Consider the following 26,122-nt stretch of genomic DNA (forward strand, 5'->3'; position numbering starts at 1 on the left):
GCTGGAAAATAATGGTGGCCACACAAAATATTGACACTTTGGGCCCAATTTGGACATTTTCACTTAGGGGTGTACTCACTTTTGTTGTTGGTGGTTTAGACATTAATGGCTGTATTTTGAGTTATTTTGAGGGGACAGTAAATTTACACTGTTATACAAGCTGTACACTGACTACATTACATTGCATCAAAGTGTCATTTCTTCAGTGTTGTCCCATGAAAAGATAGAATTAAATATGTGCAGAAATGTGAGGGGTGTACTCACTTTTGTGAGATACTGTACATTTGCTTTGTTGTATTTCTGGTAGTGAGTGAGTTGAGCTTTTTGATCCCAAAAAAAAGAGCCACCATGTAACAAAAGATTCACTTTAATTAAATGGATATGTACAGCACAATCCTGGATCAAAACAGCAAGTCAAAATCTCTTCATACCGAGAGTTATCCACTTTGTTACATTGAAGAAAAAAAAATAGATACATAACAGGTGTGCTCAATGTCCAAAATGTTTAAAACGTCCCTTATTGCACCAGAGCCAAACAGACTTGAGTTCCAGAGTCAGTGTAAGAGCATCCGCCTTCAAAACAACACACGCACAAAAACACACTTTACACCTGCGTCCCTAAAAAATAAGGACAGTCTCATCAGCTGCAATATCACCACGAAGATTATTGAAACAATGATTATTTGGAGAGGTTAGAAAAGATGCTCAGACTGCCTATAAAAGGGTTTCTGTAAAATCCATCTGGAGAAGAAAAACAAAGATCTTTAAAACAGAGGTGTGTGTGTGTGTGTGTTTTTGTGTGTACAGAAGTCCTGATTCAGATCTTAAAACATTCCAACACCTTCAAAAACTCACAAAACAAGGACCTGGAGAAACATCTCAGAAGCACTGTGAGAGAATTAGTGAACAAAAGGAAATCATAGCAGTACTCATCATTTATAGTGTTCCAGTGATCTTTGGCTGCAGAAACAAAAATGAACAATTTTAACTCCTTATAGGACTGTTTATCATTTCTTTATGTGGATGATTACATCTTACATCTTCTTTCATGGCACCTAATCAGCATAATTGATAACTAATTAACAAAAACATCACGCTGAAATGAAAACTTCACCATCTCTGACATCAGTCCAGATCATGAACCCGCACAGAATCACAAATATCCTCATTATTTGTATTCTAATAAAAAATGTCAACAGTGAATCTTTGTATGAAGCGTGTGAGCTCAGGACAGAGAGCCTGATGCTGTTGGATTAAAAAAATACACCAATGGAAGCATGAAAATACAAATCATACTACATTATTTGCGCCTGTGACAAATCAGCCGTGCTCTCCGGACACATTTTATTTAAAACATAGAACATTCCACTTTGGGGGTTTTGGGCAGTGTGAGCTTTTCTGCAGCAGGTCCAAACACAACTCACAATTCTAGTTTTAGACTGCTACAATAACATGTTTAAAAGGAAACCTCAACACGGTCCAGTTTATTCAATGAAATGTAAAAGTAAGAAAGCCTTAGTCTGGGTTACGTGCTGGTCTAACACAGCACATCATGTGTGTTAGGATTCTGTGTGTCAGGGGACTTGTTTCCTCATGTCGTGCATATTTAACTCTTTGCTAAAACTGTGTTGTTAACAAACCATAAAAAAGTAGAAAATGAAGAAAGTTGTTAAAGTGGAAATAAAAGGCGGTCAAACTTGATGGATGTAAAGATCAGAAAACATGAGAAACATTAAAACAGATCATCAAGTCGAACCTGATTTACATCACTGATTAAAACTGATCAAACACAACGAGGCCAACACAATCTCTCCCCCCTCACACACACACACACACGGATACATGACAGCTCATTACTCAGAGACTTTCGTTGCCTCAAAGTTCACCGCCAGTTTTCTGTGCTTCCTCTTGGAGGCGGAGCCAGGGGTGTGGCCTGTTGCTGGCGCGTTTTGTCGAGGAGGCGTGTGTGGGGCTGCCGCTGTCGACGAGGAAACGGTATCGGCGAGACCAGGACTGGTCGAGGAGGGGTTGCTATAGGCTGTGTGTTGATGCTGCTGGTCGGCTCTACCGCTCTGATGTTCAGTCTGGCCGGAGGACTGGTACTGGCCTCTCTGGGACTGGTTTTTAGCCACTGTGTGGGCGGCGCTGTAAAACTCTCGAGTATCCTGGTTCTTCTTGTTGGCCGAGACTCGCTTCTTTGTCACCTGTCATGGTTGGAGGTTAAGCAAGAGCTGTGTTATTATTTCCATAGCAGCATGAGAAACAATATCTACCAACAACAGAACAGAGGCTTGAGACACTTTAACACATAAGGCGTTTTTCGACCAGAGGAACTTTACCCCAGAACAACGTGCGTCTCCACCGGTGGACACCAGGGTCTAAATTTAGTTCAGGGGTAGATAATCTCCCCCCTAAAAAGCCCCTGCTTGGGGGGTAGTACTTTTCAAAGGTCCCATGACTTTGGGTGGCGGGGCCTGCAATGCTGAACATGTCTGATTGTTCTGTGTACTTCTCAAAAGAAGAAGCTGTGATTCACTTGAATTAGCAGCTTGTAACAGTAGTCTTCTCTAAACCCACCGCGAATGCGTCTCACCCGGTGTTCCAGTTTTAAAAGTGACCCTGTAAACTGGAGACAATTTCAATTTCAAATTTGAGGAAAATGTATTTTTTCTACAGGCTCCGGGTCAACTTTTTTGTCAAATTGTTTTTGTAAATTTTTTTTATCAAATTTTTTTTTCAAATTATTTTTTTTCAAAAAGAAATTTAAAAAAAAAAAAAAAATCTAAATTTTTTTGTAAAATTTTTTTTTACATTTTTTTTCGATTTTTTTTAATTTTTTTTTAATTTTTTTTTGTCAAATTTTTCCAAAAAACATTCCCAATCATTGTTTTTTCCATCTGTGATTCACTTGATTTCTCTTTCTTTCATTAGTTTTTATTTGTTCTATCTTTTTTGTATGTGTGTGTACTTTTCAAAAGAAGAAGCTGTGATTCTCTTGAATTAGCAGCTTGTAACAGTAGTCTTCTCTCAGCCCACCGTGAATGCGTCTCTCATCCTGGTGTTCCGGTTTTAAAAGTGACCCTGTAAACTGGAGACCTTCAGCTGAATGTAACAGTGTTTGTGGAGTTTACACAGCTGTTGAAACACAGAGGGAGTTCCTGGGAATGCAAACTAGTTTAGTTTCTATTAAGATTTCAAAATATCCTCATCAGATATTTAATGATCGTCTAAAGACGTTTATGAGGGACGCATCCAGCTGAGAGTCTCCAGTTAACAGGGTCGCTGTTTAAACCAAAACACCGGCCGATCTCTGCCACGGCTTTTTGAGTTCAAAAGGATTTTATAGCACCATCTAAAACATCTTTGCTACTCGCCCTTATCTCCTCTCACATGTTGATTCATTCATTACTTTTTCCATGTTTTTAACCGCAGGCGCAAAATTTTCACTTTTTTCATGTTTTTCTAATTTTGGAGCACAATTTCAAATTTGAGGAAAATGTATTTTTTTGACAGGCTCCGGGTCAACTTTTTTGTCAAATTTTTTTTGTAAATTTTTTTTATCAAATTTTTGTGTCATATTAATTTTTTTGAAAAAGAAAATTTCAAAACTTTTTTCCAAAAAATTTTGTAAAAAAAAAATTTCGAAATTTTTTTTTTCAAAAAATATTTCTTCCAATTTTTATTTTTTTGTAAAAAAAATTTTCGATTTATTTTTTATTTTTTTATTTTTTTTGTCAAATTTTTCCAAGAACCATTCCCAATCATTGTTTTTTCCATCTGTGATTCACTTGATTTCTCTTTCTTTCATTAGTTTTTATTTTTCTTTCTTTTTTGTATGTGTGTGTACTTTTCAAAAGAAGAAGCTGTGATTCTCTTGATTTAGCAGCTTGTAACAGTAGTCTTCTCTCAGCCCACCGTGAATGCGTCTCTCATCCTGGTGTTCCGGTTTTAAAAGTGACCCTGTAAACTGAAGACCTTCAGCTGAACGTGTCAGTGTTTGTGGAGTTTACACAGCTGTTGAAACACAGAGGGAGTTCCTGGGAATGCAAACTAGTTTAGTTTTTATTACGATTTCAAAATATCCTCATCAGATATTTAATGATGGTCTAAAGACATTTATGAGGGATGCATCCGGCTGAGAGTCTCCAGTTAACAGGGTCGCTGTTTAAACCAAAACACCGGCCGATCTCTGCCACGGCTTTCTGAGTTCAAAAGGATTTTATAGCACCATCTAAAACGTCTTTGCTACTCGCCCTTATCTCCTCTCACATGTTGATTCATTCATTACTTTTTCCATGTTTTTAACCGCAGGCGCAAAATTTTCACTTTTTTCATGTTTTTCTAATTTTGGAGCACAATTTCAAATTTGAGGAAAATGTATTTTTTTGACAGGCTCCGGGTCAACTTTTTTGTCAATTTTTTTTTGTCAATTTTTTTTATCAATTTTTTTTGTCAAATTAATTTTTTTCAAAAAGAAAATTTCAAAACTTTTTTCAAAAAAAATTTGTAAAAAAAATTTTTCGAAATTTTTTTTTTCAAAAAAAAATTCTTCCAATTTTTATTTTTTTGTAAAAAATTTTTTCGATTTATATTTAATTTTTTTTAATTTTTTTTGTCAAATTTTTCCAAAAACCATTCCCAATCATTGTTTTTTCCATCTGTGATTCACTTGATTTCTCTTTCTTTCATTAGTTTTTATTTGTTCTATCTTTTTTGTATGTGTGTGTACTTTTCAAAAGAAGAAGCTGTGATTCTCTTGATTTAGCAGCTTGTAACAGTAGTCTTCTCTCAGCCCACCGTGAATGCGTCTCTCATCCTGGTGTTCCGGTTTTAAAAGTGACCCTGTAAACTGGAGACCTTCAGCTGAACGTGTCAGTGTTTGTGGAGTTTACACAGCTGTTGAAACACAGAGGGAGTTCCTGGGAATGCAAACTAGTTTAGTTTTTATTACGATTTCAAAATATCCTCATCAGATATTTAATGATCGTCTAAAGACGTTTATGAGGGATGTATCCAGCTGAGAGTCTCCAGTTAACAGGGTCGCTGTTTAAACCAAAACACCGGCCGATCTCTGCCACGGCTTTTTGAGTTCAAAAGGATTTTAAAGCCGTGTTGAAGCGTCTTTGCTACTCGTGCTTATCTCCTCTCACATGTTGATTCATTCATTGCTTTTTCCATGTTTTTAACCGCAGGCGCAAAATTTTCACATTTTTCATGTTTTTCTAATTCTGGAGCACAATTTCAATTTGAGGAAAATGTATTTTTTCGACAGGCTCCGGGTCAACTTTTTTGTCATTTTTTTTGTAAATTTTTTTTTATCAATTTTTTTTTGTGAAATTAATTTTTTTCATAAAGAAAATTTCAAAAAAAAATTGAAAACTTTTTCAAAAAAAAATTTCAAAACTTTTTTTTCAAAAAAAAAATTCGAATTTTTTTTTCACAAAAAAAAAAATCTAATTTTTTTTTTCAAACATTTTTTCTTCCAATTTTTTTTTTTTGTCAAATTTTTTTTCAATTTGTTTTCGATTTATTTATTTTATTTTTTTTAATTTTTTTGTCAAATTTTTCCAAAAACCATTCACAGTCAGTTTTTTTCATCTGTGATACACTTGATTTCTCTTTCTTTCATTAGTTTTTATTTGTTCTATCTTTTTTGTATGTGTGTGTACTTCTCAAAAGAAGAAGAAGCTGTGATTCACTTGAATTAGCAGCTTGTAACAGTAGTCTTCTCTAAACCCACAGCGAATGCGTCTCACCCGGTGTTACAGTTTTAAAAGTGACCCTGTAAACTGGAGACCTTTAGCTGAATGTAACAGTGTTTGTTGAGTTTCCACAGCTGTTGAAACACAGAGGGAGTTTTAAGATTCAATATCCTCATCAGATATTTAATGATCATCTAAAGACGTTTGTGAGGGATGCATCCGGCTGAAAGGTCGGCAGTTAACAGGGTCGCTGTTTAAACCAAAGCACCGGCCGATCTCTGCCACGCCCTTTTGAGTTAAAAAGGATTTTAAAGCCGCGTTGAAACACCTTTGTTACTCGCGCTTATCTCCTCTCACGTGTTGATTCAGTGAATCCATCTGTGATGAAATATAGCACCATCTAAAACAGCGCCAGCTGAGTCTCTTCATGCTAACAGGCTAACTGTTGTGTTGCTCATAATGATACCTGCCTGTTCGTCTGCTTCTATGGTGTCATCTGTGATGAATGGCATTTGTCTTTGTTTTACTGCCCTCTACTGGTCTGGTGGTGTAGTGCATTTACTTTTTCATTCATACGTCACTGGCCTGATTTGCACAATCTACCCCGGGCTTCAGCAAGCGGTCGAAACGCAGACAACGATGGGGCCGCAGGAATCTTTTAGTTCAAGGTAAAGTAGTTCTGGGGGCTAAAAGACCCCGAAACTCTTGGTCGAAATGCACCTATATCTGTCTTCATGGATCTGTTCATGTTAGTAAACCTACCTGTAGAGGAATAAACTGGTTGTGGGAGCCGATGGGCAGCGTCGCTCCAGCCTGTGGGTGGGCGGCACCAGGAAAGGTGCCTGCTGCTCCAAAGAAAGGTTGGTTTGGATGGTGAGGAGGCAGCGGCATCCCCCACATAGAGGCAGGGCCAAAACCCTGAGGAGGCAGCAGCAAACCGCCTGAGAGAAGCAGAAACAAAGACATTAAGGGCCAAGTAGTAAGAAGTGACAGAAAGAGAACAACCTTCATTAATCAATCCTGTCATACACAGCACTGTTAGGAGAGAAGGGACCCACCTGGTGTGTTGAAGACTGGAGGCATGGGTCCTAAGGGTGGTGGACGTATCTGACCCACTCCTGGGAATAGAGGAGGCGGGAGGGGGAAGCCTGATCCCACTGAGTTCTACAAATGAGTAAGAGGACACAGAAGAAGAAAGTGAGGACAGGCTCTCTGTTGAGCTGTTCCTGCGTCTGTAGATCGTTTTTTGCACACCCTCCTTAAATCAGGACCAGAAATGTTGCCTTCAATCTTCCACAAGGCCCAAATGCCCACACTCACACATTCATGAAAAAGTAATGTATGTATGTGTGTGTGTATCGTACCAGTCTCTGGAGGGCAAAGAAGGCAGCTTTCTCCTTGGCATCATTTTCTGATTGGCACTGTGGACCGTGGACCATCAGCCCATTGGACAGCTTCACCTGACACACCACTACACCCTGACAGAGGACAGAGGACAAGGTTAGTAATGTTTGCACTGCTGGAGAAACACTCAGGTGGACTGTGTGTCACATGCAGCATAATCTCACATTAAAAAAAGGCATTTTCAAGCATGCTGTAAAAGACAAACACATCTCAGCGTGTTACCTGTCGGTTGCCAATGAAGCTGAAGTCTGGCGGTGCCATTCCCAACCCCACACAGACACACGCCAGCTCGGACACCTTACTGCTGAGCACGGCGTTGGAGAGGTTAGGAGTAGGAGGAGCTAATACAGGTCCATCACCATGCGGGCTGTTCATATTCGCTGCTGGAGGAGAGAAAAGAAGGTTGTAACTATGGGTGTATAAAGACAGGTGATCATTTCCTTTGGTTTGTGGTGTAATGTTTTCCCCCATAATCATCCGCCAACCCTCAGAAATGATCTCGCCACCCCTGTGGGAGTCGGTTGAGAATCACTGGTGTAGTGATCAGTTCAGTACCTAGTTTTTTGGATGATCTTCTCCTGTTTTGCTGATGACCACCCATGGCGTTAGATGCATCCTGAGTGTCAGGACTTCCTGTTCCAGTACCATCAATCTTCAGCATCTCCTTCAGCATCAGGGTTCCTTTCTGCAATAAACAACATGCATGCACAGAGATGAATATTGAATAAAGTTGAATGGGTCTAGCATATGTTAGACTTCCACTTTCTTAAATAATTGATGGAAAACTTTAAGTATTCTAAGAGTATAATGTAAAACCTGTTTGCACTGTGGGATATGTTGTGATTGTTATTGAATCCCAATATGCGTGGGCTAAATCTTCTTTCAATGTCCTCAGGTAATTTAAATTATTTTATATGGCAGGTAGTTCTTTTTCAACCGTTCATTGTCTCATGAAACCTCCCTATGATTACAAGAACAGCTAATCTCTGCCTCTCATACCCACCATGGCGAAGGACTGTGGAGACAATGGGCCATCTGATTGGCTGGTAGGTGGTTGCTGAGGAGCCGGAAGGGGTGGAGTTTGCTGGTTACCAGCGGAGATTTTCAGGTTTGCTATCAGGTCCTCAAACTCTGTGGATGTCTGAGTCAGAAAAATAGATGAAGGGACAGAGGAGCAGAAGTGCAGAGACATTAGATTTAAGAAAGTCTGCAGTCAAAAACTAAAACCTGATCACGGCAGTGGAAGAAAAGAAAATGACCGTCTTTGTGTGTGTTTGTGTGTTTACCTTGTTGGCTGTGTTCCTTGAGGGGAAAAGGGAGTTGGGGTCTTCATTTTTCTTCAACAGTCTGATGCCACCTACTGGAACCTGAACACACACACCATGGTTATTGCAGCAACACATGTACACAAGACTCTTCTGTATCAATCCTGAACCCACTTGACTTATTGAACACACTGCAAGGTATAGAATAAATACTTCAGGCTGCCTGAAGCTCGCCAGTGTGGGGCCTGTGTGAGACCTTCAATTGTACAGCCAATCAAATCCCTTGACCTCTTTATTATTTACCAAGACTCATGCAGGCTGTCAGCATTGGAACAATAATCAGCAGTAACATTATGACCACCTGCCTAATATAACGTAGGTCTGCAGCTACACAGCCCCAAACAAACTGTGTGACTGACACCTTTCTATCAGAACAAACATTTACTTCTCAGCAGTTGACAATTGGACAAGTGGCCGAAGAGGTGCTGGTTAATTTGCCCAGTTACTGCGACCCCAACTTGGGTGGCACTGATTGATGGCAGCCTCCTCACTCTGACATATCTCCATAAGTGCATGTCTATAGCATGTTGTATGTATGCATGAGTACATGTATAAAAAACTATGTGCGTGTAGCATTATAAAAACTAAAACTGAGAAAATCATACAAAACTTGAATTTGTTGTATATAGATTGTGTGTGTGTGTGTGTGTGTGTGTGTGTGTGTGTGTGTGTGTGTGTGTGTGTGTGTGTGTGTGTGTGTGTGTGTACTTACAGCTTTGTTTGGCTGCTGGTTATTTGCCTGTTGGGACTGTCCTTCCTAGGTTTGGAAACATTTTTTTTTTAAACTTTGTTGGAAGTAACAAACAGTAACAGTTTACATATAACCAACACATTATATATATTTATTTTTTTTTTTTTCCATTTAAAAAGGGACCATGCATATTAATTAATCTACAAATACAATTATTATTATTATTATGGTCAGGCTCTTACATATTAGAAATATAACATGAGAAAAATGATGTCATGTAGAAACTCACAAGTTAACACATTTGGCTATATCATATACTGAACCACTATTTCAGCAGCCTTAGAATAAAATAAGAACACTTACATTATTTTGCCAGTGAGCTGGTGGTTTCTGAAGAGGGCCAGAGGTCTGCAGAGACTGCCATATGTTACTGTACTCCTCTTTACTCTGGATGAAGGAGAGAGTAATGTAAGGTGGTCACTATTTCAAAGAGCTTGTATTTCTGAGAAGAGTCATCACATACTGTAGGTGATCCTGCACTGACCTTCCCCTGCTGCTTCTGGAAGAGACCCTTAGAGGGAGAGTTCCTGTTGCCCTGGGCGGCTCCTCTCCCCGCTCCCTGTTTGTTGTTATGCTACAGACATGAAGAGTGGAAGGAGAAGTGTTAAAAGACAAACAACAACCACGCGGGGAGTCATTAATGAGACTACATGACTGACGGTGAAAAAGAAACAGTGTGTGTCATCCCTCTCACCTGTGTGGGTATGAAGGGGGAACGAGGGGAGTGGTTCAGGCCGCCCATCTGACGCTGGGAGTTGAAATTTGCAGCTGTAGCCGGTTGAGGTTTGACAATAGCAGTGAGTTTGTGGGAGGTGGGATCCACTCGAGCTCCGTGGGAAAGGTTGATGAGAGCGCAGGGAGGGAGGCGGTAACCACGTGGTGTTGTACACCTGAGGACACAAAAAGGAGTCACACGACGGGTCAGAAATCACTCTGGGGGAAGTTTTAAGTGCCTGGTTCTGTTTTTTATTCAACCAGTGAAATGTTCAAAGCTTCTAAATCTATTTGTCTTGTTAGAGATGTCACTAACCTACAGCTGAAACATTATACATTGCATGTTGTATGCATGTCAGTGACTTTGACATTACCTGACGGTGAGTCCACCGGCAAACTCTTCATCAAAGAGCACTTCATAGAGAACTTCAGCCTCACGCTCCGCTGAAAAACACAAAGACAGAACCATGTAAGTGTGAGCATTATGTTTTGTGTGTCTATTCTTTCTTGTGCATGCAGATGTACACAGTCTCAAAACATTAACTCATATGATCTGATTGTCCTCACCTCCTTTAATGCCGACGACTGTTCCTCTGAGTCCCAGCGGGACGGTGAAGCCATCTCTGGTGTTGACAACTCTGTCAAACAGACGATACTCTGCATCCGGGTCTGGAACGACGCCCTGCTGCTGCTCCAAAGGCTACACAAAAACATTCACATATACATGATCAGGACTCGGAAAGAGACAGTAGTGACTCTGCTTACTAGGGATAAATTTCAAGTATTTTCCATGATCGATCTTTGAATCCAGGAATGATCAAATTCATGTTGTTTTCAGATATCCCTTCATGTGCGTATGAGTGTGTAAAATCATCTGAAGCAGACAAACTGTTCTCACCCTGAAGAGGAGATGAGGCTTGACAGTCACGCGGACCTTCTTGCTGCTCTTCTTGGCCTGAGGAGAGGATTGTTAGAGTGAGATGCATTCTGATGTTGGTATCTGAAGCGTGCTGCAGTGTGAGGTCATCTGTGTCAGACTCACCTTAGTTTTCTCCACTGCCTCCTCGATCCTCTCCACGATGGCAGAGTCCAGCACCTGGAGGTCGCATGACGTCCTGCTGACCGAGCTCACCGGGTGACTTTTCAACCATGAGGTGATTTCAGCAACCTTCTCTGCCCTGTGTGGGAGTCCACCAGTGTCAGGGAGTATTCATTCACATTGTATGCTATCAAAACAACACATTTAGATTTAAGAAGGCTCAAAACTGAGTGCAGAGAAATGCACTCTGTGATGCATGTTTACCCGTTCTGCTCCACTGCAGGCCAGATGTCGTCTTCATAGAACACATCATCGTGGCTGTTCCTGGACACGGTGTTGAAGACCTCAGAAAACCTGTGACACATCAGACATCATCTTTTAAAATGACAGGTCTGGTAGTGGATAAAGAAAGAAGGGGTGGGCTACTGCTGTCACACACACCTGTCCAGGTATTCAGCCAGCAGCTCCTCCACAGCGGCAGAGTAGAGCCACTCCTTCTCCGTTTTCTTGGTGTACCCAGGAACCTCCTCGTTCTTCTTGTTGAACTTCAGGTTCAGGCCCACGTTGGCTTTTTGCTCTCCACATGGACTGCAGACAGTGACAAGGAGGGTTTTCTTAATCTTTAATGGAACTGAAGACGTATAATAATGATACTGGTCCCATGTACACTCAGGTAGACATGTAGTCACTCAGGACTTACTTCTTCTTGGAGCCTCGGCCGATGAAGATGCTTCCAGAAAAGCGGGAGACGAGGTAGCTGGTGACGCCGAGGCGAGAGGCCAGAACGTATCCGGGACTGTACTTCACACAGTACTTCTACAAAACACAAACCATGATACACATGTGAGCCACAACATACAATATAAACATGAGGAAGACTCAAACAGTTAACATGGTCTATGTTCATTTGAAGCTTTTATGGTGTGTGTGTGTGTGTGTGTGTGTGTGTTTGTGTTTGCTCTTACATGCTGGTTCTGGATTAAGGGCTCCAGCTGAGGTTCATGGGGAACATTGAAGACCACTCGTACTCGACCCTCTTTAATGACATCACTTGAATCCTGCACCTGTTGCAAAAAAAGGTGATAAAACAGAGGTTCTTCTCATTGGCACCAAATCCACCCTTTCAAAAAACAAGCAACCTCTCCATCCTCAGTGACAACTCCTCCATCTCCGTCCGTTACTCATGTCTACAACTGTCCAACAATTCATTTCAGATTTGACTTTTACGAAATACAAACCTCCTGAGCTGCTGTTTGTGAACACTCATTACATGTTGCAGTCCAGACTGAGACAGAAAAGTGTTCACATACCTCGCCCATGGCACCGTAGTACGGGTTTCCCACCATGAAGACGGTGGTCGCTTGAGGGAAGAGCTCGTCTAAGCTCTTGAAGCAGGTCGAAGACGAGTAAAAGGCCTCGATGTCCTGAGGAGAAGAGAGGGAAACTTAAAACACACAGTCAATGAAGGGATGAGAGATGATTATGTTGGACCAATTCATTGAGAGAATAATGACCTACAGTATTAGATTTTTTGTGTGACAGTGCCTTAGGACAAATGGGACATTAGACATTGTTAACTTTGACCTTTGAAAGCAGTGATCAACTCTCCTTTCTTATTCTCCACATATTCAACGATGACAATAAAAGCAAACTGAAGTCCTGGTCTACAGGATTTTGCATCTGCATCAGTGATGTTTAAGGTTTTTGAACCAACACCACCTTTTCTACTTAACATCTTCAACTTCACTTTCCCTACAATAACAAAATATATGACACGCTTGTGTCCGGGGATGTGAGCTGGATTTTACACGGCACTGTTCACATAATATAGAGACAAATATTGTTGCCAATATTAAGATTTATTTCAAAGATGAATCTGATTGAGCTTCTCCTCGGCTCAGTGGACTCATCCTGTATCCTCATGGCTCTGCTGGAAAACACCACAGCTTAGCACAAAGACCTGAGGAGGCTGAACATGTCCAAGTGCGTCAGAGGGATCTTAAGGTGCACTAATAAAGCCTACCTGATCAAAGGTTCTCATGTGTTTCTATTTGTGTGTGCCTTTCTAATGTGTATAGTGTACCTTTACGACGGTCTGGTAGGCGAAAGGCAGGACCTGCTTGGCCCACTGTTTCTCTAGCTCCACCACCCCGTTGGCTTTGGGGACGTATTTCCTTCCTGTGAGCAGCTGGCCGTACAAGACCACTATGGTCTCGTTCACTGTGATGCCTTTCCTCTTCAAGAAACTACAAGAGAAAACATTAGTTCATGAACTCAAGCAGTACTCATGACTCAACTTGTGATTTCTGTGTCCAAACAAATTGAGCCAAGAAGGAAAACAACCCAATCCAAGTGTGACAGCAGGAAAAATAAGGAAATATAAGGTCTCTTTCCTTTCAGATGTTATAACAGCACAATTATCATTTCAGTATAACTGAGTAATTCTGTTTGAATGTTAAATTTGTTTGTAATGTCTTTATTCTTAGCCCACAGTTGTGTTTGTTTAGTTAGTCTTTGTTTCTTACTGTTCTGAGATCCCTTGAACATCCTTCACCCAGTCCTTCTGCTCCTTGTCAGACAGACAGGTGACTTTGGTGGGAGGAGGCGTGGAGGGTCTTTCATACACTCTTTGGACACCTGGCGGTTCCTCAAGACAAAACCTGGAGAGAGAGATTTCACCTGTAAATGCCAACTCATGTTCTGCATAACTTACAAAAACAACAACTCTGAGCAAAGCAAAAAAAAGAAAAGTTCTGATTCCACATCTGATATTTTAAAACAACTGTTTATAAAATGTGGCACCCCCTAGTGGTAAACAGAGAGAATACAGACACAAACAGACAGAAAACTGGAGAACATCTGAAAAGTAGCTTCCATAAGACTCATCCACAGTGTGATTAATTTGAAAGTCTTGATGTTAATTCTTACTTGACGTCTCCGTCTGACACTGCGATGATACGAGCCTCCTCTAGATGCGGCCAGTTGACAAACACAGGCTTCCCCAGGACGTGTGACGCAACACTATCACACACCTGAAGAGACACGAGATCAGAAAAAGAGAGACAATAAATATGTGTGGCAACTTAATTAGACAAGACATATCATTTGTTAATAACTTGTGAAAAGTACTGCCCTTCATTAATCTTGGATTATGAGGACATTTAGATTTTCTACATAAAACAGCTGATTATTAAAGACTACAACAGCTATACGCTCACACTGGGAAGGGTGTGTTAGTTCTCAAGCCTTACATTTTTCAAATTGGTTATGTGGGTACCATCTGAAGCTCTCCTGAATACGTCTTTTTTAATCTAATTAGGATCATCATTTATTAAATTAAGTTAACACACCACAGAAGAAGAACTTAAACTATCACTACTTTCTATTTAAGCTGCAAACACTGTCGTCTGAGTCTCTCTGTCTTACCATTAGAAATAATGAAGGTTTAAGTCAATACTGCACCAGCTTCACTTCTGACACCAAAACACTACATTAATCTACGTCTACATCAAATCTTAGAATAGCTGACGTTTTATTGAGATTATTTACTGTAATTCAAGTTCACACAATACTTCAAGTGTAGAGGTGTGAGATCAGTAAAAAGAAAGAGAAGCTCACCACATCTTCATCCTTGTTGGTGAGGATCTCTAGCATCATGTTCTCCCCTCTGCTGCTCTGCTGGAACACAACCACTCCACTCTTCTTCCGGTAAAACTATGAGTGAGTGAGGACATGGACAAGAGAGAGAGAGAGAGAGAGAGAGAGAGAGAGAGAGAGAGAGAGAGAGAGAGAGAGAGAGAGAGAGAGAGAGAGAGAGAGAGAGAGAGAGAGAGAGAGAGAGAGAGAGAGAGAGAGAGAGAGAGAGAGAGAGAGAGAGAGAGAGAGAGAGAGAGAGAGAGAGAGAGAACCAAAAAAAATAGGCCATTATAAGATATTACAACTTTCATTCGACTTCCTGATCTTTTAATTGTAATAAAAAAACATCTACATTTCAAACCCACTGAAAGTAAGATCTGACAATTTTTTTGTGTTTGAAGTCTTTTGAGAAACGTTTCAGTATAAAATGTTATAAGCTGTATGCATCTGGTGTGTGTGACCTCTCATAGAAAGACATACCTTGTGTCTGATGTGTTGTAGAGTTGGGAAACCACAGAAGTACAGCGCTGAGCGGTCAACAGGTCTGCTCCGGTGGTTCAACGATACGTACCAGGCATCCATTGGGATGTTTGTTATCCTGCATCAGAAAAAATAAGACCGTGATTTAACTTGCAGTGAACATCATGCTGCACGGGAACTCTGTGGGTAAACGGCTGGTTTGATTATCTTTATATGTGAATACAGCAACACGTTAAGTGTTGTTCAGCAGTGCAGGGCCTCAGAGCAGCCATGACTATTCATCTCAACCTTTATTTAGCCAGCTGTTTGTTGTTGTTTTTATGTAAAAGGAAGAAGATTCATAGAATCAATCAGTAATAGCCTTTATAAAAAGTGTATTCCTCTTTTGGGTGAGGTAGAAAACATGTGGATGTAGCCATTTTATTGCATAATAGCTGCTAACATACACTTAATTATAACTCTCTCTCTGTATTCTTGTATCATACAAGGTGCATATGAACTACATGAGGTTATTAGGTTAGTCTTAAATGCAAAGAAAACCAAAACATTGATTTGAGAACATTCACCATCATGTCCAATGTAGGCACCAATATAGAAAGGGTGAAGGTTTATAAATATCTCGGTATCTGGATTGACGAAAAAGTTACTTTTCAAAGAAATTTTTTAAAATTTGTCTAGTAAACTTTGACAAAAGATTGGCTTTTTCTACAGGAACAAATCCTGTTTTCCTCTCCACTGTAGGAATAGACCAATAGACCAATAAATCATTGTTTAAGAGGTTTTTTCAAGGATGAATAAATAAAACAAATAAATACAAATAAATAAATAAAAATGGAGAAGTATATAAAAGCATTAAAAGGACAATAAAAGAGGCTTTCAGAATGAGAGGAGAACATCAAATCAGAGAAAATTATAAAAAGTGAAAAGGATAAATTAGGAACATTGAAATAATAAATGAAAGAATAAAAATAAATTAAAAGAATAAATAATCAAATACAATTTAAGACAATTAATGAGTTGGATAAAAGCTCAAAATAATAATAAAATAGAAGTAAAAGCAGTTAGAAGGATGAATCACATAAAAGCAAGTCTATGAAAATGGGTTTTAAGAAGAGATTTAAAAGAAGTCACTGACTCTGTGAGCCTTATAAGTGTGTGTGTGTCTGTACCTGACATGGCAGTGGACGATGTCTGGGAACAGCTGTGGCAGGTTGGAGTTGTATGGAAAGTCAACCTCGGCGTCATGAGAGTAGACCGCACACTCTGTGTGACAGTTCCTGGCCTTCTCCTCTTTGGTCATCTTATCATTGTAGGGATCCATGGCTGCTAGTAAGCACCGCTGTTCGGGAAACACACACACACACAACACACAAAAACACAGTTATAGAGTGTGGATTATTCACAGAGTCGTGGCACTTTGTTAAAGTTAAGTGTATGTGTGTGTGCGTCTGTGTGTTTACCTCATCTATGAAGGGAATCAGAACCACAGCCTCCCATTCCTGCTGCTTTCCATTCAGGTCGGTCTTGAAGTCAAGAGGGTAGTACTCAATGATGGGGGACGTTTCACTGGTCATCAGGTGCTGAAGCATCAAAGACAAAGAGTTCACATCCATCCTGCAGCACTCTCATATTTACAATGAGTGATCTTTTTAATGTTTTTCCACGGGTGAAAACATTTGCTCCACTCATGCCATGTGAACTATGTGCACACTATATATACTTTCAGGATCATATTCATACAACTTATTCATATGAGTATGTTACCCTGTAACTCTGAGGCAGTAGCTCCATGCTAGCCGCAGGCAGGACTGCTAACAGCTGCTGGAAGGGCATGAAGGGTCTCCCGAAGTCAAAGGTCAACTTTAACCCTGATATATTCCTGATGTCAGACAGGAAGGGAGCGTAGTGGAAGGGGTAGTACCTAAACAAACAAATGCATGTTATTGAGCGACTGAAGAGAGTAGATTGGAGGAAAATCCAGACAATGAGGAAACTGTCTGATCATTTTTTCAGCCTGCTGCACAAAGACAAGTATAAAAAGTACTTAGGAAAAATCCAATCAGGATATAATCTGTAATCCCTAGGAAATGGAAATAAGTAGAAATAAAGTGCTTTTAGAAATCAAGGTTAGAAATGAAGTTCTCACCAGCTCCAGGACTGGACCCCGTGGTAGTAGTAGTGAAGGATCCACTGGATTCCTTCCACGTAGCACTTGGCCTGCGTGGCCAGGAAATCGCTGCAAATTCAAAAACACAAACATAGGTCAGGGACGCTTTTGAATATGAACTTTGTGTGTGAGCAGAACATGATACAAAAATACAGAGACTTTTCTAAATATATGTTATTGACTTTATATCTATTTTCTCCTCAGCTTTGTTCTCTTTCAGAGGGTTATTATTTCTGTGTAATGTGTGTGTGTGTCTTCGCACTCACTCAGAAACCACATCCACGCCCATCTTTGTCATGTAGTAGGTGCGCTTGTACTGCCTGAACTCAGTCTCAAACATGTCATCCTCCTCTTCCTCCTCGTCTCCTGCCGTTCCCTTTCCTCCTGCAGTCCCTTTCTCTGATGTGTTCAGAGCTGACAGACCGAGGGATGAATTCTGCACACACAACAAGTTATGAAATGATTAACAACAGTGGTACATTTCTGAAACTAAATCTGTAAGAAGTCTGCAAATGGATAACTACCTCATTCTTGTTGGCGTCCAAGTTGGCAGCTTCCTGTTCTGCAGCCAATCCGGCGGCCTCGTTCAGATACTTGTTACCAACTTTACTCTCGAACCACTTCAAGTCCACGAACACTTCACTGAAATGTTCCCTGTCGAACTGGAGGGAAGGAGGAACAAGTAAGAAGGTTAAAAGATGAAGTGACACTGTGTGAAAACTATGAGACATCACTTTATCACAGATGAGATCAGAAAGGTCTTTCTTCTTCAGCAACACACGTCTTTGCAGACTGAACGGTGCAGTGACCGCAGGATCGTATCTCACCTCAGCAAGTTTCTCCAGGTACTTCTCAAAGTTTCGGAGGTTGAGATGGCCGTTCTCATTCAGATAACCTGAGGTAGGAAACAAGAGTCAGTTGTTTTTTAGAAATACAGAAACCTTAGAGAAGCGGATCATATATCAAGATCATATCGCTGCCTTATTAAAATAATATGAACATTCTATCCTGCCAGACTCATAACCAGGTCCAGCAGGAGAGAACACATCACACCCATTTTAAAATCGCTTCACTGGCTCCCAGTCCACTTTAGAATTGATTTTAAAATGATGGTGTTGACTTTTAAAGCTCGTAAGGGGTCAGCTCCAGACTACATTGCTGACCTCTTGACTCCCTATGAGCCTTTATGTAACCTCAGATCCTCCGGTAGGTCATTACTAACTAACTTGACTTTGACGGCGGTGATGGAGAGGAGGACTCTGTCAAAGCTCCACAGCATCATGGACAACATCCACCACCCTCTCTCTACAATGTGCTGGTGAATCACAGGAGCACATTCAGCGCAAGACTGATCCCACCTAAATGCACCACAGAACGCCACAGGAAGTCATTCCTGCCTGTGGCCATCAGACTGTACAACTCCTCCCTCTGATGACTGAACTATATTCTGTACTCTGTGCAATAACGTGCAATACACTGTGCAATATCCCTGTCACTTCAACATCCTGTATATAAGACCTTCATTCCCAGTGCTTTTGTACATATTGAACTGTAACTATTCTGCGTTTGTGTATATACTTATTATTAATCCAATTTATATTATTTCAATTGTATTTATATCCTATTTTATTCCTTCTTTCTATTAATATTTTGACTTTTTCATACTGTGTATAAGAGCATTCTGTAACAACTTAATTTCCCCCCCAGGATAAATAAAGTATTTCTGATTCTGATTCTGATTCACAATCAAAAAGAAAAACAAAAGGCAATCGAGCATCTTCTGTTCGGGCCTGAGGCTGTGGAATGACCTGCCAGAGGATATCCAGGATGCTAACACACTGTTGTCTTTTAAGTCACTTTTAAAAACTCACTATTTCAGACCTGCTTTTTATTGATTTTATGGCTTATTGTCTTGATGCTTGTTTTCTTACTGCTGGATAATTATATGTTCTTAATTACTGCCTACTGCTTTTTAAAAATTGTTTGAAAAGCGCTACATAAATAAAGTTATTATTATTATTATTATTATTATTATTTATCATTTCAATGAGAGTGATATGATTGTTTTATTTTGTAGTCTTGTAAGTCTCTCACCGCCCACACTGGGGAGCACACTGATGTAGGTCTTGTACAGCAGCGGCAGAGCATCATGACTGATGTGAAGGTGAGGCAGGTGAGGGATGAAATCATTTCCTACAAGGAACCCCATGAGGATCCAGTCGTCTATTATTCGCTCCAAGTCATACTGGTCGCCGATGTGTTTCTGAAAAACACAGTTAAACAAAATCAGAACCAGGTATTCAATGTTGCTTATCACAGTGAGATAAATTAAAAGCTAAACAAATGTTTTTTTCTGATGTGGAGATCAACATCGTTTATTTCCTACTTGCTGGTGCGTGTCTTACCCTGAGATCAGAAAACTCATAGTCAATGTACTCCCTCATCAGAGACAAGTGGAGCAAATGAAACGTCGTCTCTTCTGGAGCTGTAATTCTGAAAGAAAAGAAAGGAGCAGAGTTAGAACTACAGAAGAAAGAACGTGATGGGAATAACAGAGGGAATACAGAAGAAGGAAATGTTCAAAAGCTCTGATGATGAGAACCTTTTTTGGGATTTCTTTCCCCCGAAGCGAACCTCCTCTCTGAGCAGTGAGAAGTTTGGCTCATGGCTGGTCAGACCCAACATTATCTACAACACAGACGACGACAGGGTTACCATCTAAGAAGGTTTAAGCAATAATGTACATCATTGTCTAAATCCATAGGACACAAACCGTACCAGATCAGCATCCAGACCATACAGGCAGTGTCGGGTGTTGGGGTTGTGACCGGGCTTCGTATTCTCAGAGCGAATAAACTCCATGATCTTGTGTTCTCCCTCTCCTGGAGTCTGAAAAGAAGAGAAATGACAATGAAGGACAACGGCGATGACTCAAGGTGTCACAAAATCAAGTCACTGTTTCCAACATGCAGCCTCTGAAGCTGCAGAGGTCGTATTCTTCAAAACAGTGAACCTACTTCGTGACCCGACAGGTAGACGTTGACGTTGTGCCATAGCCTGTCAGTGGAGAGCTTGTTGTGGACGAAATATTTGAGCTGCTCCTGGAGTCTCGCCATGAAGTCGGTTCCTGGAAGAAGAATTTGGGATTAAAATAATATCAGACAACATCATCAGAGCAGAGAAGTTTAGATCTGATGTGTAGTCGCACTGAATTAAATATATTGATGTTTATGTTAAGTAGAATTTCACCATCAAATAGTCGGGTTTTTATTTCATGTGAAGTCAATTTAAAGTGGACTTTTAAAATGTTGCTAAGAAGAACAATTAGGTACATTTCTTTCTTCTTTTTTTAAAAGTTATGGAGCGCCGCCTGCAAGCTAGTTGAGGCAGACAACTCGAGCTGCGCTGATTCATACTGACACGTCGTCCTCTCTATCAGCTGATCTCAACATCGTCATTCGGCGGTCTATTTAAGCTGCAAGTCTCTCTGTCTCTGCCTCTGCTTTGCCAGTGCTCCTGCTGCCCTGCTCAGTGCTTTGTGCGAACTTCGTACCCACCTCCTCCCCGGCATCCACCTGCGGACTCCAGGGGGTGGGACTCCTAAATGTCTGCATTTAAATAATCTATGAGGAGTAATGCCCGTACGCCAGACACAATACTGTATGCTGCAATACACTTTATCTTAAGTAACAAGAGTTGTCTGACTGAAATTTTTTTGGGGCATTTTCACTTTTTTTAATGGACAGAACAGCTGAAGAGATACAGGAAATGTGGGGAGTAGAGAGTGGGGGTGGACATGCAGGAAATGGTGGTGGCTGGAATCAAACCGGCGACCTCTGCGGCGGGGATAGAGCCTCTGTATTTGGGGTGTGTGCTTAGACCGCTAGGCCAACGGCACCCTGAATTAGGGTTGAACCAGGCTGTAAACATGTTTATTTCTGCTGTAAAGATCGTCTTCTTTGAATTGGTGTGTATGTGGTTTCCGGTGTTTCTGCAGCCAGTCTCTAGTGGACGCTCGATGAACTGCAGTTTATAACACTTCCACATGGGCTTCATATTTTGAGACCGGAGGTTGCCGCTTGGTGTGCATGTTAAGAAATATGTAAACGTCAACACGAGTATCAATGTCTTACTCTAATGCCCTAAACTGATAGAAACAGTCTCATGTGGTAACTTCTAGTTAACTTGCCTACATTAGAACAATCTGTTGGTGGCTTGCTGAAGTTATTCTATAAATATTCATGTGTCAGGATAATTAATCTGTGCAGAGCGTCAGAGTTTTCATACCGGGAGTGATACAGTTGGAGTCAAAACGAGCCTCTGTGGGAAGCACCTCTCCTTTGTCCAGAGCTTTTTTGATCTTGTCCTCTGCTTCTTTCGCGGACCTAGACACACAGACACCAACAGGACACACACACACACACACAGAGACATACACACACACAGAGGCAGCTATTTAAAAAAATAAGGTCAGACTCACAGTCTCAGTCTGTTACCCTGTCTGTAGTCTGGTTCCTTCTGTCTTTACCAAAGCAAATATTGCATTTTAGTTATAGTCTGTTTGGGGCCCATGCTGCCTTATTAGGCAGCAAATGCATGCCCTGGGTTTATAAATGTGGCACCTCAAACATCACTGCTGAATCCCAGAATGACTCCAGACATTGAGTTAATATATTTGAAAACACAGTTGTCATCTTGGTCAGATAACTAAAAGCAAATGAGTCATTATTTACACTTGAGATTTTACATCATGGTGAAGGCATGTTCACATTTCTTTATTTGGTCACTTCAAGAAAAGCTACTGCAACAATATTAATTTAATATTAATGTCCAGTCATTGAGACTGAAAGAGGAAACCTTAACGGGTCAGAGTGCTAATAACAATACATTTAATCATATGGCGATCATAGGAACCTGTATTCATGCTTTATTAACAAAGACACACACCAACATTAATCGAGGTCTTTGAGTCAGGTCAGTGTAACAGACAGATTCATGTTTCCCTGTGTCTTCCAATCCTGAGCTGATCTCTACCTGAATCTCCGTCCTCTCTGCTGGTTCATCTTCGCCCTAGGTGCCACGCCGTCCACAGCCATGAAGAAGACCTTGCGAGGCTTGATGATCCTGAAGAGCACTTCCAGGTAATGGAAGATGTCAGCGAAAATCTTCTCCTCGGAGATACGGAAGTGGACATCCTCGTCGTTTGGATGGGAACACTGATGGATGATACCGTTCATGTCCAGGTAGAGGTTGTCGAATTCTGGAATCTGAAGAAAGAAGAACAAATGTGACAACTGCAGAAAAAGACAAGCTGCAAAACTGAAATTTTCAGTACTGTTAAATCTAGATTTTCTCATTGAATGTTACATCTGTGCACAAGAGGAAGATTTGTTTTTTGTGGAGTTTTCACATACTGTCCTATTCTCAACAGAAAGAAAGTTGGTTAAAGAGTATAAGATTGAAGTGCTCTATGTTAGTTGTTAAAGGCCTCCAAATTGTCCCATAACAGCAACGTCTCTGTTGACATCTTTATACAGCACCAACAGTATACAGGCTTCATGTACACTGCCAAAACTCAAAATCTTACCAAGTGAAATATTCTCATTTTTAGTCAAAATGTCTTCTCCCACTTGATTTAAGATACATTTACTTAACAAGTAACATTTGAGCATGATAGAGGGACTTGTTTTAAGACATCTTAAATATCTTGTTAAGTCAAACAATCTTGAAATGATCTTGTTTTTAGTTGTAATTTAGAAGAAACAAGGTTTATTTTACATTTCAGAGATCTTATTTGTAGAAGACGGTAATCTTGATTTAAGACAAACCCTTTACTTGATTTAAGTAAATGCATTTTATTGGAGAATCTATCAGAAAACAGATCCATTGATAAAATAAATAAAACTTGTTGTTTTTAAGGGTGGGTTTCAGTTTTCAGGCACTGTTTATTCTAAATCAGATAAAAATATACACCCTCAAACTACATGCACACAATGAAACACCTACTTTAGAGCATAGCTGGCTTATCCTAAAAAACAACATGACTGAGTATTAGTATATCCAGCTCACTATGAGAAGACATTATATCTCAAAATGCTCAAATTAAACTTTGGAATCTTATTTCAGGTACAAGATGGTCTCAAATCTAGAGAAGTGCCGCTATAATACAACTCAAAGTAAGGTGAATAAATCTCAAATGAAGAAGTTGACATGAAATGTCAGTGAAAAAAATACTAATTGTTAGCATTCCTGTCTTATTCTGAAACACTAAGCTTTAAAATACTGGTAAAATATTGCTTAAAATGTGTTTTCCCTGCTAATTTTAAGATCACAGTTTTCTAAATATTACTTCTTATTTTAAGAAATCTTACCAAGCACATTTTCACTTGTTCTATTGGCAGATTTTGTTGCTTATTTCAAGGTAAAAGTACCTTGCATAAGTTTATTTTTCTTGTTTTTAGAGGGGCATTTTTTCCAGTCTGACTCTGAATAGGAAACAGATCTGATTCTACACTCATTGTTGTCAAATGTAAACCTATGTGCTCATAAACATCAGTTTCATAACATGTGAAAGCTGGCTTATGCAATGAGAGAGACACCCTTCAAGGCGCAGCTGATGAAACTGCTGCTCCAGCAGTGAAACACTATCCTGGTGGTGAACTAGGCCAAGAAAGTTCACCACAGTCCCCGTGAAGCAGTTCAAATAGCTAAGAAATGTAAATATATCACTCCTCTTGAATACTGTTTAGTCTTTAGAGTACTGAATATACAAAAACAATAGCAACAAACCCAGTACATCTTGTTTTGATGTAAAGTTTGCTCTGTGTCTGTGAAGGGTTTATTGTTGTCGAGTGTTCTTATCAAACACAAACTTAAACTGAACATAAAAGCCTTTTAACTGAGTTACACTGACTCGGTTTTAATTGTACAATGTGTAATGGTGAGGTTACATTGTACGGTATGTTACCTGGTAAATCTGTTCAAAGTGAGTGTGTCAGCCTCTTTATACACACACAACAAACAGTACAAGTGTCTTTAAATATTTTAGCCTGTTTTTAAATGTTCTAGCCTGTCTGGAGTCTTTTTATTTTGAGCTGTCAAGATGGTTGAGTAACAGTAGTTTCGTTTCACTGAAGATGAAAACACGAAAGGACATGACAGTAAAGTGAATCTTGAATTTTCGAATAAGTGAAAACAGGACAGAATGTGTCGGCAAAATAAAAACACGTACAAACAAGAGAACAAATAAGATACGTAGCATCAAGTTAAGATAAGGTAAAAATAACAACACCAAAATAAAACTGTGCCATCATACATTGGAAACGAGATACAATCAGTAAATAAACAAAGCTGAATTTTGCTTCAAACACATCGCAGCTGTGTTGCAGCATACGAACAAAAACAAGCTAGTTCGTCCTGGAAACTGTAGAAGTAGCTCCACGTCTAAGTTATTTTTTTAAATTTCATATTCGAGTTAAAGGTGTTTCACAACAACAGAACTGATCAATCGCCGGTCAAAACATTGGGTTAGCTACGTGGAATAAAAGTTCCTCGGCCCTCTTTACGCAGCTAGCTGATAGCCAGCAGTAAGCTAAGCTAACGCTAAAGGGGTTTCCTTACCTGGTGTTCCTTCACTACTTCACTCAGACAAGGGTACCGCTCCGATATCCAGCGGTAAAACTTGGGGACTCCCATCTTCCTCACTAAAGTCTGAACCTCTAGTTTGAATTAGTGAATAGTCAAACTAAAAAAAGAGGTGTTTAATTGTGAGGGGAACTCAGTCTAGGTCATAAGAACCAGAGCCCGGGTTTGTTTCTAGCGGCCGCTAACAAGCTATTTGTCCGTGGTCCGTCGGGTAAAGTCTTCCGCCCTTCAGTCTTCAGGAAAACAACGTTCCGATTATTTTTCGAACTCCTCCTGCAGCTACAGTTGTCGCTATGGAAACCAATTCCCGCCAAACAAAATGTAACTAAATTGAAGTAAGAAGATCTAAGCGGCATGCATCCATTTATGAACTGCATTTTCTGTGTTAATGAGCTTAATTTAATTGTTTTCTCCAGATCTCAATTTTTTTTTCTCATGTTCTTGAGATAAGAAAAGCTGTTTTTCCATTAATGTAGATTAAAGCTGCTGTTGGGAGGAATTGTGTCAAAAACCATACTTTTTTTCTGCTGGGTTTGGAGAACAGGTCATAATACCCATCGGTACTCATCGGTAAATGGAGTAATTTGAGATTATGGCGAAATCTCTGCGTTTTCCATTGGCCTTGTATCATGAAATGTTATTATTCCCCTTTCCCGTTACCACGGACCAATCAGAGCTACTCCCCAATCCTCTGTCCTGATTGTTTGAGTGGCGGCCCCTACTACGTCGCACTGGTTGGCTGGGAAGCCACTACTTCTTCACAGAAGTAAACACAGTTTGTTGCAACAATGGAACAAAATCTTTCTCTGAACTGATGTTTACATCATGTCTACCAACAGCAGCTTTAATCTACTATAATGGAAAACCAGAGTAAACATCTGTTCAGAGAGAGGGACTTCGAATGTCAACACTATCCCAGATTTCCTCTTAGCCTCCCAACACACAGATCGGCGTGTGCAGTCATGATAGTGCCGGACGTACAACCAATTGGAGGACTTAGTAGGGGCTGCCCCTTAACCAATCAGGACAGAGGATTGGAGATCAGCTATGATTGGTCCGTCATAACGGGAACGAGGGGAATGATAACATTGCTTGATATAAAGGCATTGGAAAACGCAGAGATTTCGCAATAGTCTCAAATTACTCCATTTACGGATGAGTACAGATGGGTATTATGACCTTTTCTCCTAACCCGGCAGAAAAAAGTAACGTTTTTCTCACCATTCCTACCAACAGCAGCTTTAATTGCCTGCATGCTGG

General features: G+C 40.2%; 1 protein-coding gene across 2 annotated transcripts; it reads right to left on the reverse strand.

The window, feature by feature from the left end:
* Positions 1 to 351: 351 nt before the first annotated feature.
* xrn1 (5'-3' exoribonuclease 1) lies at positions 352 to 25,103 on the reverse strand. 2 transcript variants are annotated; one of them, XM_034702599.1, is made up of 41 exons: positions 24,839 to 25,103; positions 22,253 to 22,485; positions 21,506 to 21,603; positions 20,236 to 20,345; positions 19,997 to 20,107; positions 19,821 to 19,906; positions 19,624 to 19,711; positions 19,313 to 19,481; positions 18,046 to 18,113; positions 17,743 to 17,880; positions 17,485 to 17,654; positions 17,198 to 17,287; positions 16,816 to 16,972; positions 16,512 to 16,631; positions 16,221 to 16,390; positions 15,052 to 15,169; positions 14,554 to 14,649; positions 13,864 to 13,967; positions 13,461 to 13,595; positions 13,019 to 13,181; positions 12,246 to 12,359; positions 11,901 to 11,999; positions 11,636 to 11,751; positions 11,377 to 11,523; positions 11,200 to 11,289; positions 10,939 to 11,074; positions 10,795 to 10,851; positions 10,464 to 10,596; positions 10,271 to 10,340; positions 9,877 to 10,072; positions 9,667 to 9,756; positions 9,486 to 9,569; positions 9,144 to 9,188; positions 8,393 to 8,473; positions 8,110 to 8,247; positions 7,662 to 7,791; positions 7,329 to 7,486; positions 7,067 to 7,180; positions 6,761 to 6,866; positions 6,465 to 6,643; positions 352 to 2,204 (listed from the first exon to the last, which is right to left on the reverse strand). In XM_034702599.1, exons 1-41 carry the CDS (start codon positions 24,911 to 24,913, stop codon positions 1,854 to 1,856), a joined length of 5,133 nt encoding a protein of 1,710 aa, XP_034558490.1. In that variant the 5' UTR covers positions 24,914 to 25,103; the 3' UTR covers positions 352 to 1,853. The 2 variants fall into 2 exon arrangements, with proteins under 2 accessions (XP_034558490.1, XP_034558489.1); XM_034702598.1 differs by having other exon boundaries at positions 7,329 to 7,489.
* Positions 25,104 to 26,122: the final 1,019 nt, after the last annotated feature.

Source organism: Notolabrus celidotus, chromosome 15 (genome assembly GCF_009762535.1).
Source record: "Notolabrus celidotus isolate fNotCel1 chromosome 15, fNotCel1.pri, whole genome shotgun sequence".
Classification (NCBI taxonomy): domain Eukaryota; kingdom Metazoa; phylum Chordata; class Actinopteri; order Labriformes; family Labridae; genus Notolabrus; species Notolabrus celidotus.